Here is a 13,066-nt window from a genome sequence, read left to right on the forward strand (position 1 = left end):
TTCTCAACACAACTTCCAGGTTCCTAACCGCTATTGCTATCTGAAGACACGTGAAAGAGGATCGGGATCAAGGTGAAGGAATTTGCTGGGCTGTTGCTCCTCAGACATCTTGTTGGGCATCATGACTACTGACTGCCCATCGCTGAAGCTCCTGGGAGCCTGCTCTAACCCAGAAGCAGGAAGGGCGGTCATCCTGCCAGGCACAAGATCCTGGTGAGGCAGCCAACTTTGGTTTCATCCCTAAAGACAGTAGTAAAAACAGTTACCAGAGGTGACCTCTCTGCTGGGAGACAAAATCATGAGGCCAGCTGGGCATGGTGTCGCACACCTACGATCCTAGCACCAGGCCGTGCTGAATCAGGAAGCTGAATCAGGAATCACGTGAGTGCAAGGCCGGACTGTGCAACACAGAAAATCTGAGGTCACTCAGGGTGACGGAGGGAAGCCCTGTCTCAACCAGTCAAAACAACCATGAGGCCGAAAACCAAGCTTTGACTTCAGCTCTTATAACCAAAAACATGGCAGCAGCCCAACCTTAGCGCCTTTATTTTCATTTTAGATTTCAGTAGGACGGCTGCGGGGTGGCCAGATAACATATTCTACTTTTCTGGCACACGGTGTACTTTAGCCCGACACACACCACCAGAGTGCTTCCTGAGGACCGTTCTGATTCTAACTACTTTTCATGCTTGGGTTTTGCACACCTGGGTCTTCCAATGTTCATGTAGGTTATAGATGGCCACTGAGGTCTTACTGCCCCAGTAAGCCTTAGGTGGTTTTGACCTGAAAAGAGGAAGGAGGGAAGAAAGAAACATCCACGAAGGAAGCCACTCTCTGGTTCTGCTCTGTCTCTGTCGACGCGTGGAACCCGTGTTGCAGATACTTAGGGGAGGCTTACCGAAGGCTTCTGACAGCCCAAACACCTTCTGGTTGTAGACATCTGTCTTGTCCCAGATGAAGTAATAGGACAGGTCAGGGGCTGCAGCAAACCACTTCCGGAAGAGGCGGCCCTCAACGGCCACCATGAGGTGGACCTTCATAAGGTTGAAGGGGATGGTGGGGTGTGTGAGGCTGATCCTCAGGACAGACTTGTAGCCAGGCGTGCGGCTGCTCAGATAGCTCAGCCTCATCTTGCAGCCCGCGATGGTGATTTCCTCTTGCAGGGCCTACAGCACAGACAGAGCACAGCAGGGGTGTCACTGAAGGTCATGGGGGGGAAGGGAAGTGACATCACATATCTTGTGGACTTTGGGTGTTCATGGGGCACAGGAGGAAGCAGAAGGGAAGGAGGTGAGGAGGAGAAGGGAGAATAGCAGGAAAGAAGTTAAGGAGAGGTGAGGAAAGGAAGAATAGCCCTGGTCTCCATGGTCAGTTCCTGCACGGTGTACCTGCATTAACAAACTCACCTCCATGAGCCTTGGGCTCCTCCCCTGTGTAACATGAATGAAGATATTTTATTGTGGCCATTGGTTACTCAGCAATGCACACTCCCAACTGATTAGCTATGTCAGTAGGGAGAACACAAGAATCTGGGAATCTGCTCTTCCTCACTGGGTTACCACTGGTAAGGCCACACATGCAAAGTGCCTGGCCCACCACTGCCATCAGGCAGGACAGTGGTGTGGCTGGTCCCTACGGTACAGAGAGCAGGGGTGCCATAAAGACACTGACCTAAACAGCAGCCTGAGCCTGGTAGACTGTTTCTGTCTGAAGTGTTCTTAAAGCGAGATATAGTTTCAATGTGTCCTTTCCAGGAAGGTCAACAGAGAGCACACAGGGTTGAACAAACACATCAGGCAGCGCTTGAGAGCCTGACGAGACCCTGTTCCAATGTCCCAGTGCGTCTCCAGAGGGTTGCCCACATGGAGTTTCCGTGCACACTGGCTCCTAGCTCCAGTGCCTTCACGATGAGCAAAGGAGGGAAGGCAGCAGGCTCAGACTGAAGGTGGACACAGTCAGCGGATTCCAGACGATCACCCACAAGGCAAACGCAGGGGACTGTCATCAGCTTGATGCTCTGGGCTCTTTCTCAAGAAGGGGACATTAAATCAACTGAGCCTAACACGTCCATTTCAGGGACAAGGGCTATATTTACCCTGTGTTTACAGAGGAACTGGGCCTTTTTCATCCTGTTTATTCCATAGAAGGGTGGAGACATTTTGTCTAGGCTTCTTTCTTGAACACAGGAAATGCTATAGATTGGGATTAATCCACTGCTGTCTTCCCAGTTTATAGTTCCAGGCGAGGTAGGCTACACACCCGGGTGAGCCACGGGCGGCACTTGAGTGCTGGCCTGATGCTCTCATAAATATTTTCCTTCGTTAATGTGCCCACCACAGTTTCCACATCCCAGCAGTTGTGAGGACTAACGGGCAATGGGGCTGGAAAAACAAAGAGTTCGTTTTTATGTGTTTTGCGGGACTCACAATAAGCAAGGGTTGTGCCCCAGCCGAACCTGTAGGCACCTGGCTCAGGGAGCACTGTAAGGAGGGGTGACCTTGAACCTCATTTGTTCTACAGTCCCTGCTCCTGGGAAAAGATGTCTGGCTGGAACTGAGCCGGGGTTGAGGAACAAATTACTTCTCTCCAGCAAGTCCTGTCTCTGCTGACAAGCATTTCATACAAAAGGTCAGCCTGGCCATTGAGACGGGAGACAGGCACTGCATCTCTGAGAAGGAGTGAGCTTTCTGCCCAGAGCACAGTGAGGATTCAGGAATGGTTGTTTCCTTGCTGGGGACCGGCACTGGAGGCTGCTCGACAGGGCACACTCAGTGAGATGGGTTTGCTCACTCAGACATGAAACACACACACACACACACACACACACACACACACACACACACACACGTGCGCGCGTATAAATGCTCTATTGCACCAGCACCAGGGCGATCCATCAACATGCACTTTGCTGAAGGTCTCGTTAGGCAGGCAGGTGACCTGAGCCTCTCTGGGCTTCTACGCTGCCATTTCCCCTCCTCCTTGGACCTCCTTTTCTGCCTGAAGACATCAGACTGGGGATGGCAGAGGAGATCCAACCCCCGGGGGTGATGGAGGAGATTCAATTCAGCATGGTTTTTCTTGGCAAAGAATTGATCTTCATTTTCATCAGATTAAAATGCATTTTTCTCAATTACTTCCCTTTAATGATAATTAGGTAAAACATTTGCGTGTGTAGATCCGATCCAAGGCAAACCGTAATCGACATGGAGGCAGCATGTGTTAAATAATCTTACAAATAATAAGAGCTAAAACGTATCGAGCACTTAGTAGGTGTCAGACGTTGCGCTAAGTAACCCATGTTCCATTTTTCTTATTTACTCTTTATTAAAATGCTTACTAGTTGGGATCCCATGGCTTAGTCCTGTGTGTAGAAACTGGGTTGTTATACTTTTAGCAGAAATACCAAGACAAGTGAGACTCTGAAAGCTGAGGATGAGTAAGGTAGGGTGACCAGGATGGCAGAGTAGAAAGAACCAAGGAGTTTGTTGTAAGGCTTAGTGTGCCAGGCGGATTGTAGGCAGGCGTGTAAAATGGCCTTCATGATCTGATGCCATGTCCACTATGGGGTTTGGCCTTTGGGGTCTCGCCCAAGCCTGTAGGGGGACTTTCTTGGTTTCCGTTGTCTCTGGGATTGTCCTCTGTCCCCAAATAAAATAAAAGAATGGCCTGACATCATCAAGAAGCCCGAGTACCTGGATTTCTGGGACAATGGGGCCTTTCTCAGCACAGGAACTCGCGAAGGACGTCAGGGGGGATGGAGACACCACGGGGTTGGGGCGGGCGAAGTTGCTCAGGTCACAGCTGGGAATCTCATTCTCCTCATGCCTCATGACGATGGTTTCCATGACAAAGAAGCGGTCCCAGGGCAGCCAGAGGGTATGCTCTTGCGTGATGAAGGGTGCCCTTTCGAATCTCAGGATGATGGAGATGCCGCCGTTCGTGACCAGGTCAAAGCTGCAGGCAGAGGACAGCAGCAGTGGGAAGGGGAAGAAGAAGAGAACAGTGAGATTGTGAACGGTGAGAAGATCCCAGGAAGGGACCGAGTCCTTGGTTGAGGGCCACTCTAATGTTCAGAGACTGGACTGCAGCCACAACTAGTGACAGTGACTCCGGAAACCGCTAGCTGTTGCTGTAAAATGAATGGCGGGGGATGGGGGCGGTTACAGACGCCAAAGCACGGTAGCAGGGGCTGCTTAGCAGGACCCCGGGCATCTGGGGAGCCCCTGCGACAGAGCTCCTGGTGCTATCACTGTGAAGAGCCAGAGCCCACTAAGGAGCCAGCAGAATGCGATTCAGCAGGTGCTACCTGGGCACTGGGAGCCCTGAATCCAGTCCTTACCGCCATGAACTACAGAGTGGCCACGAGTAAATCTGCCAGCCTCTTCAGTTTTCCCATCTATAAAAGCCCAAACTTTTCGTGTGGATTATTTCTGTGTGCATGTGAGCAAATGTGTGTATGTGTGTAGGTACCTGTACTGTTTGTGTATGAACATGTATGGAGATCACAGGCTGATATGAGTGTCTTCTTCAATTGCTTCTGTACATGATTGTTATTGTTATTTGAGACAGTTCACTCTCTCTTTTAAAATTAATTGTTTTTTTAGACAGGTTCTGACTATGGTCCTGGCTGTCCTGGAGCTCACTATTAGACTAGGCTGGCCTTGAACTCAAAGATTCTCCAGGAGTGTACCCACAGTTCGGGGAAAACACTCACGGGCTGACAATCTTGTCACAGAACTTCGCCAGAATGTTTTAAAATTCCAAACAGAAATTTGGCCAGACTTACAAACTCTATTCAAGAGAGGCGGTCTGGAGGAAGGGAGGGAAGAAGGGAGGGAGGGAGAGACAAACTTGAAAAGACTGTGAGCAGGCCAGGAGATGAGTGCAATGGGCTGAGGCCAGGCCTGCTCATCTGGCAGGGGAACCCTGCGGAAGATGTGAATGCTGACCTGGCCCCGGAGGGAAGGCCTGGCTCTCAAATGGAGCCTGTCTCTCTCTGGTCCAAGCTGCACTGCTTACGTTACAGGTGAGTTAGACCATCTTCCAGGCCTCAGTTTCCCTGTCTGTAAAATTAGGCTGACCATCATAATCACTTGCCAGGGTTACTAATCAGCTGGATGGGTGCTGGGTGGACAAGCCCAGAGTCCCTTGTATTCCCTGGGCCGCACTCAGCACAGCCATGTTTCAAGTCTCCCCTTGTTAGGAGCTCTCTTAGTTCTAGTTGACGTATAGTTTCCATCTTTTAAATGATCTTTTCGGGTAATTTCTCTGTTACTATTTTCTGTGTATTAGCTATTGCTAAAATCTGGTTGTGCGTGTGTGTGCATGTGCGTATGTGTGCGTGTGTGTGTGCATGCATGTGTGTGCGCATTCATGTGTGTGTATGTGTGCATGTATATGGATGCATGTGTGCGTGCATTCCTGAGTGTGTGCATGTGCATGCATTCACGCATGTGTGCATGTATGTATGTGTGTGAAGTGGGTGGGGAACTGGGGAGCACGTCATGGTGCTGCCTGGAAATGGAAGATGACACAGGCGACTCAGACGCAGCGTAGGCCTTTAGTGCATTTCCATCCATTCTCTCCCCCGACCATCTTTAGCCTCATGGCTTCTCCTGTGTATCGGGGGAAGGGAAACTGAGTCACAGAAGAGAGGAGCGGAGTGGGCCAGATGTTCCCTGCTCACATACAAGAGGGAGTTTCAGACACTATGGGAACAAGTGGTAGCTTTTCCATATGTTGTGGTGTCTATGTTGGAAAGAGCATGCTAGCCCCAAGATGCATCAGCAAGGACTGATTTGAAATGCCACGTTCTGGCTGTGTCACCATGTGGGAGGCTGATGCAGGAGCCGTTCCTCTGAGCACTTAATGCCCTTATGAAGCAGTACATATAATCAGCATAGCACAAACAGAGGGCCAAAGAATGGGTGAGTGCTAAGGTCACCGCATGTGGGATTACTATGGCATGTTTCGTGGATCCAGTCTGAGCAAGCCCAGCGGTGCCTCCTGACTGACAGTCAGCTCTTTCATGTGGTGGGTGTCATGGCAAAAAGAGCAGTCTGGAGAAGCTCCATTTTCGATGACTGTTCCCCTGTGGGTGGGAGCGTTCTAAGAATATCCATGGCCGAGGATACCCACAGCTGCCATTTCTGTGCTATCCAAAACCCGAAGACCAGACGGAGTGAACAGGGGGAGCTCCTTCCTGCCCTGGTGGGTGGCTGCTGAGGGCCTTCCGAGCATGAACTGTGCAGCAGGGGGAGCAGTGGCCTGGCCTGGTCAGTTTGCTTTTCCAGCTGGGCCCTTCCCACTGCCACGGAGGAGGGGAGGCTCCCCACACCTCGCTTGCCAAGCTGTCTTAGAGGCACAAACGGATGAGTCCTGCTTCATTATCACCCCGGCTGGGACATGCTCACATCTGATATTGGATTAAAGAGGCGCTAAAATCAATCCGGCTGGAGCATAACTTCCAAGGCAGAGTGAAGAAGCAACCTTATGGGCCCACGCTCAGCCAAATGGACTGGCACCACCGGGCTCATTAAAAATAGAGGACTTATCATCACCGACGGGCTAAATATTCCACTCGCTTTCTATTTTCCTAAAATATTTGTACTATTATCTCCTTGTTCCTCAATAGTTCATCATAATTTGTAGTCTTAATATCCACTATTGATTGACTTTCCCTGTGTCACGCTAGTGAACCCTAGTGTGTGGCAGGAAGTCGTGATTTTTTTAAGCACCTACTACGTGCTAGGTGATCCCCATCCATTGTACTATCCTAGCCGTTCCTTTGATTCTCCTGACCAGCCTATGAGGTCGAGAACGTTAGAGTCAGGCTACAGATGAAGAAGCCGAGGGTTGGGCAGCAGTATTTGTGCAGGCAGACGCCAGTCACTGGGGGAGTTCTAGGCCATCATGGAAACCCTAGCTTTACTTCGTACTGTTGATGAAGTAAACCACTTCAGAGGAAATGCAAAGGTCAGGATTTGCTGTCACCGAGGTGGCTTCTGTTGAAGTAACTCCTAGGTGGTTGAAAGGAAGAATGTCACAGTATTCCTACGAGGGACCACTGAGAAGAATATGGATAAGCTGCCCTGAGTTTATGTGTGAGCCTCGTGAGAAGAAAGTGCTTAGCTTACAGCCGAAGGGACAGAGGCCAGAGTTAGACACAGGTCCCAGTAAGACCATAGGCTGTAGAACTGGGTGGGAGAAGGCAGGCTGTCTCACCCTCTGTCCACATAACCAATCCAGGGGCAGCCATGTTGGGAGACCACAGGCCCTAACTCCCTGACCCACAAAAGGTCTCCTACCTGCCATCTTGCCTGCTGATTGTGTACCCAAAGAGAGGGTTATTGATGAAACTGATGTTCACGCCAACCAGCGGGGTCCCATCTGATGTCATCACTTGTCCACGGATAACACATGCATGCCTGTGGGAGGAGGAGAAGGAACAGCATGAAGTGCCTCTCATGGTCAGCAGGGAAACCTCTGTTATAGCCAAAAGGCTGGTCACTTAGACACACCTTACATCCAGGAGCCCCAGGTGTTCACTTCCGATAATAATCTGTCACCTCTCAAGGGATCAAAGTGTCCTCGAGAGAATCACTCTGAGGAAATATTTTCAAGTATCATACTCCAGTGTTATTTTTCTAAAGCCATGATTCACGTAAGGGGAGAAAGCTGATCCCAGGGAACAACACAGTATATTTATGATGGGAACCACAGAGTCAGGTGCCCCAGGTTCAAATCCCAGCTCTGCTACTTCCTAGATCTCTGAATTTTTGCAAGCATGTGACAGTTCTTTAAGCCTCATTTTTGTTTGCCTTTTTCTGCTTCTCATCTTGGAACATAGAAAACGACACTACTGGAAATGAGGGTACAAGAAAGAGATCGGGGTGAGGGGTGCACTTCCTTCCACCTGGCATTCGAAAGAGAAGGACAAATGATGGGGTGTCTCCTTGGGAGCCTGTCCCCACTCCCAGACCCACTCCCTCCCCCAACTCCCCCTTGTTCCCTGTACTTAGACAACAAACCACGCACTTTCCCGCATTTGCAGGGAGAATGTTGTGTGAAGCCTCCCAGCTGCCTAAAATGTCATTTCTGCAGGCACCCCAACGTCCCCATCCCATTTCTGCAGGTACCCCCAACATCCTCATCTCATTTCTGCAGGCACCCCAACGTCCTCATCCCATTTCTGCAGGCACCCCAACGTCCTCATCCCATTTCTGCAGGCACCCCCAACATCCTCATCCCATTTCTTGCAGGCACCCCAACCTTCTCATCTTATTTATTTCTGCAGGCACCCCCAACCTTCTCATCTTATTTATTTCTGCATGCACCCCCCAACATTATCATCCAATTTCTGCATGCACCCCCAACATTCTCATCCCATTTCTGCAGGCACCCCCCAACATCCTCATCCCTCAACACCCACTTCAAAGGACATCTCTTCTCTAAAGCCTTTCTTGACATTCCCGCTCAGAACTCCCATCTTACTCCCTCGAACACTCAGACAGACACCTCAGTACCTTGCCTACTTCACATCTCTCTCCTCTCCACCTGGATCTCAGGCTGCTTGAGGGCATGGCGAGGCTTTCTCTATAGTGCAGTGCCTGGACCATAACTAGCAAGTACTCAGTCACAGCAAAAAAACCAAACCAAACCAACAAAAACAACAACGGGGGATTGAGCAAAAAAACAAGACAATTTGCCATCATCTAGAATCATGGTTTGCATGTATTTCAGAAATCGGATCATTTTATAGATGACATTTTCTAAGGACCTCAAAGTAGGAAACAAACCAAAAGAAGACCTAGATGCAATGGTGACAGAATCTCTCCTTCTCTTGGCACACTATGGGCACGGCCATTGATGGCACACTATGGTCACGGCCATTGCTGACACACAATGTCACAGTCATTGATGGCACACTATGGTCACAGCCACTGATGACACACTATGGTCACAGCCACTGATGACACACTATGGTCACGGCCACTGATGACACACTGTGGTCACGGCCACTGATGACACACTGTGGACATGGCCATTGATGACACATTGTGGTCACGGCCACTGATGACACACTGTGGACATGGCCACTGATGACACACTGTGGTCACGGCCACTGATGACACACTATCCACACGGCCATAAATGCAGGTGCTATTGCTCACATTCTCTCACTCCTCGGCCTCAGGAACCCTTTTGCTCCTGGTCTACGGAAGAGCTACTAATAAGGCCTGTGGGCATTCATGAGAAAAAAAAAAATCTCAAACTCTATCCCGTCTTTATTAGACACCCAAATCCTTACTTCCCTCAAGTGAGAAGCTTTTCTCTGTTTGATGAGGAAAGGAATTAACACCAGGCTTGCAAGCAGCTGGTCTCACTAGTGTCAGCTTGTCCTTTCTGAAGGCAACAACACCTACCCACAATGCACTACAAGCCTCACCCCTCCCACCCCACCTCACCTCACCTCACCTCACCTCACTCTGCAGTCTGACTGGTGCTAATTCAGTCAGAGCTTTCCTTCCGAGGCCCTTGGTCTAAATGCAATTACATGGCAAGTCAGTTAAGCAGGCGAGGCTCAGCGAAGACCTGCAGTCCTGTTCAGACGGTCTCTCAGAGTATTTATGTGAAATTATCTTTCTGCTAATGGGAGGTATTTATTCCATCAATTGCATTCAGCTGGTACTGAGAGAGGCGTTCTTCAGTGGAGGACAATTGAATTTTGTTTCGCTGGAACTCTGTCCTTCCAGTGAGTTACTAACAGATCTCAGCGCCTGGTCCTGGCTACTCTCCAGCCTCCTGACATGCACAGCACCTTCGGATTCTGCCTGGATGGTAACCACCGTCATGGGGCTTCCCTGGCTGCACCCCGCACTCCTCCAACCCATGTGCCTGTAGACCGGCATCCTCTGATTGTTCTTTGAGGGAATTTCCTGGTCGTTGGGAAACATTAAAGCATCAGCATTTGGCTATCGTTTAGTCCCCGTCCGGCAAACCAGAGCAGATGTAACGCTAGCGCTGGCTCCTGCCGACTGCTTTGGATTCTGGAGACGATTAAGTTGACACGCCTAGCCCCTCCGGGCCACTGAGGCCTCGTGGCAGAAGACAGGCGTTTGGCTCAGAAACCAGGTCCTAGAGTAAAACACTTCCATCCTCTTCTCTTTAACCGCGGCTCTCAGTTGTTGAGAAAGCCCTCTTTAACGCTAAGATGTCCCCGTGCCACAAAGGAGATGCGGAAAGTCACTTGGTGGAGGCCTCTGTATGTGTTTCACGCTACGCGCTTTTGTCTAAGGAGGTTTGAGAAGAGCTAGGTTTCCCAACAATTGCTCCCTTTATGCGGTTATTCGGTGGATACGACCAGCGGGGCGTTGGTAGATGTTTAAGGACAGATGAGAGCGTGAAGGGGACAGAGAAGAGGAGAGTGACAGGCGCAGTTGTCAAGAGTGGTATTTACCCATTCCTGTGGTGTAAACGCTCCCATCGTGGCTGCATTCAAGCTGCCAACATGATGCCACAGAGTTGGGGAGAAATGCACAGTGGTAAACTATTATGGGGTATTCCTACCTCATGATGCCATTAGTCTCAAATAAGCTCAAAAGCAATGATAATTATAAAATCCAATCAAATCCTTAGGAAGTGATAAGCCTCGAGTATGTGTAACCCTTTGATATAATTGTAGTTTAGGCTTTTTAATTTAAACTGAAAATTTTGTTTCACGTGTATGAGTATTTCGCCGGTATGTATGTCTGTACACAATGTCCATGCCTGGTGCCCATGGAGGTCAGAAGAAAATATAGGATCCCTTGAGACTCAAGTGATAGACTGTTGAGGGTACTAGGAATCAAACCCGGGTCCTCTGGAAGAGCAGCCATATCTCCAACGCGGTACAGTTTAATTTCTAATAATAGCAATTTAGCAACCAGCTTACCAAATTCCTAAACATTTAATAACTGGTTCTCTCAGTTCTAGATGCTTGTTTGTTTTTGTTTTGTTTTGTTTTTATAGACAAGGTTTCTCTGTGGAGTCCTGGCTGTCCTGGAACTCACTCTGTAGACCAGACTGGCCTCAAACGCAGAGATCCACCTGCTTCTTCCTACCAAAGACGTAGGCCATCACCACCAGGCTAATAATCAGTTCTCAGGAACCCAAATGAGTTGGCGTTTACACTCTCCTGGGACACTGACCTCATGCTGAAGGTGAGGCTTGGTGTTGTGGGTGGGGCTAAGATACAATTGCTGCTTCTTTGATTTTAAAAGTCGACCTTGGCAAGAAACCAACTATCAGAGGTGAGGATCATTGCCACTCTGGATTTCCCAGCTAGCCATATCAAACCTGTGCTAGTTAGTTTTCTTCCTATTTTTTTTTCTTTCAGTTGGATATGAACTGGAGTCATCATGGAAGATAGAACCTCAACTGGAAAAAAAATGATTCCATCAGATTGGCCTATAGGCAAGTCTATGTGGGCATTTTCATGATTAATGACCGATGTGGCAGGGCCCAGATCACCGTGGGCAGTGCCACTCCTGGGAAGGTGGTTCCTTGGCTCTATAAGACAGCAGGCTGAGCAACCCATGGGGAGCAAGCCAGCAAGCGGCACCCCTCTAGGACCTCTGCATCAGTTCCTGCCTTGAGTTCCTGTCCTCAAACCCTTCAAGGTAGACGATGACAGGCCCATGTAAACCAAATAAACGCTTTCCTCCCCAAGTTGCCTTTGGTTGTGACATTCTATAACAGAAACTGAAAGCAAGCTAGGACAAGGCCTCTTATTTCCTCCTGGGTCCCTTGCTTGGGATGATGGAGGTGAGAGGTCTTATTTTCTAGTCATCCTTGAGTCTCTTGCACCGTCACCACTTCGGTAAGGCTGTCACCAAGTCTTCTTGGTACAATTAATCACCCTTTCCTCTGAGCTCCTCTGCGCCTTCTGATTATCTCTCCAAGATGCCTACAATCCCATGACTACACCATTCACGTTCACGAGGCTGTCTCACGTGTCGGGGGCTGTGACTCACTTCCACTAGGTACGGCAAGCATGGCGGGCAGCTTCCTTTTTGTGAGGTGAATAACGACCAAGAACTTGAAACTCAGAAAGAAAACATTTGCTCAAGGTCACCTAGAGACTAACTCGATTGGCTTAGTTCTCCCTTCCGAATCCTGACTGTGACCGCAGTTTCTATACGACATAGTCACAAAAGTCCCAGTTCTCCCCTATGAGCCAGGCGGGCACTGTGCTTGGTGCTAGAGTTACTGAGGTCTAAGAATCCCAGGTCCTGGTGACTTGCTGGCACTCACAAAAGCCATTTTGAAATGCCCTAGTGTGTTTGTCCCTGTTATCAGAGTGTCAACACATGGAATTAGCATATGCCAGGCAGCTGGGCCACAAAACAAGCAATTAGGCTGGGTGAACCCTGCCAGGAGGAGTGCTCCTGCCAGGCCAGCAGGACTGGTGTCACAATACTGGCATTGGCCCAGCTACACACTCAGAGCCTGAACAAGGTGCCCTTGCTGGTGGCAATGAGATCTGCCCGATGGCTTCGTGAGGCCAGAGGCCAGGCTTGGGACTGAGAGAAGAATCTGCCTGAGAGACAACAGACGGATTGTTACCCAGTCCTCCATCAGACAGAATAAAAAAAGCAGCCTTGACTGTCACTCAAGGGAAAAGAGAAGAAAGAACTATGGTCGGGCAGTCACGGCTTCTTGTTCTGATCTGGTAACTGGCTGGCTCTGGAGAGCTACGCAAATCTGAACCCCTATCCCTTCAGCGGCTAAGTGCCCTGGAGTCCCTCCCCCCCCCCAATCTGGTGTAAAACAGGATTCAACATGTGTTTAGGAGTTAGAGATTTTGTTTTCCCAAAGAGTTTTTAATAATTTTTACCTGGTGCTAGGCGACCCGGTTCAAGTGGCCTTCCGAACAGAGAATTTCAGAATCTTCCTGGGCTCCTGACAGTGCTCACCCCTGCCTCTGAGCTGTCCTTCCTGTCCTTCACTGACCCTGCTCCCTGGAAAGCTGTCTCTCATCTTTCAGACTCAGTCAGAGCATTGACCAAGCAGAGGCCACCTTTCC

At 49.6% G+C, this 13,066-nt stretch overlaps 1 protein-coding gene across 3 annotated transcripts in view; it reads right to left on the reverse strand.

The window, feature by feature from the left end:
• Tenm4 (teneurin transmembrane protein 4) overlaps positions 1–13,066 on the reverse strand; it is a 2,359,892-nt gene that overhangs the window by 55,456 nt on the left and 2,291,370 nt on the right. For all 3 annotated transcript variants that reach the window (XM_026784248.1, XM_013350155.2, XM_026784249.1), the window contains 3 exons: positions 7,308–7,427; positions 3,693–3,954; positions 899–1,166 (listed from right to left, as the gene is read on the reverse strand). In XM_026784248.1, coding sequence (XP_026640049.1) covers positions 899–1,166; positions 3,693–3,954; positions 7,308–7,427 — 650 coding nt within the window. The remainder of the gene's footprint in view (positions 1–898; positions 1,167–3,692; positions 3,955–7,307; positions 7,428–13,066) is intronic.

This window comes from Microtus ochrogaster, chromosome 22 (assembly GCF_000317375.1).
Source record: "Microtus ochrogaster isolate Prairie Vole_2 chromosome 22, MicOch1.0, whole genome shotgun sequence".
Classification (NCBI taxonomy): domain Eukaryota; kingdom Metazoa; phylum Chordata; class Mammalia; order Rodentia; family Cricetidae; genus Microtus; species Microtus ochrogaster.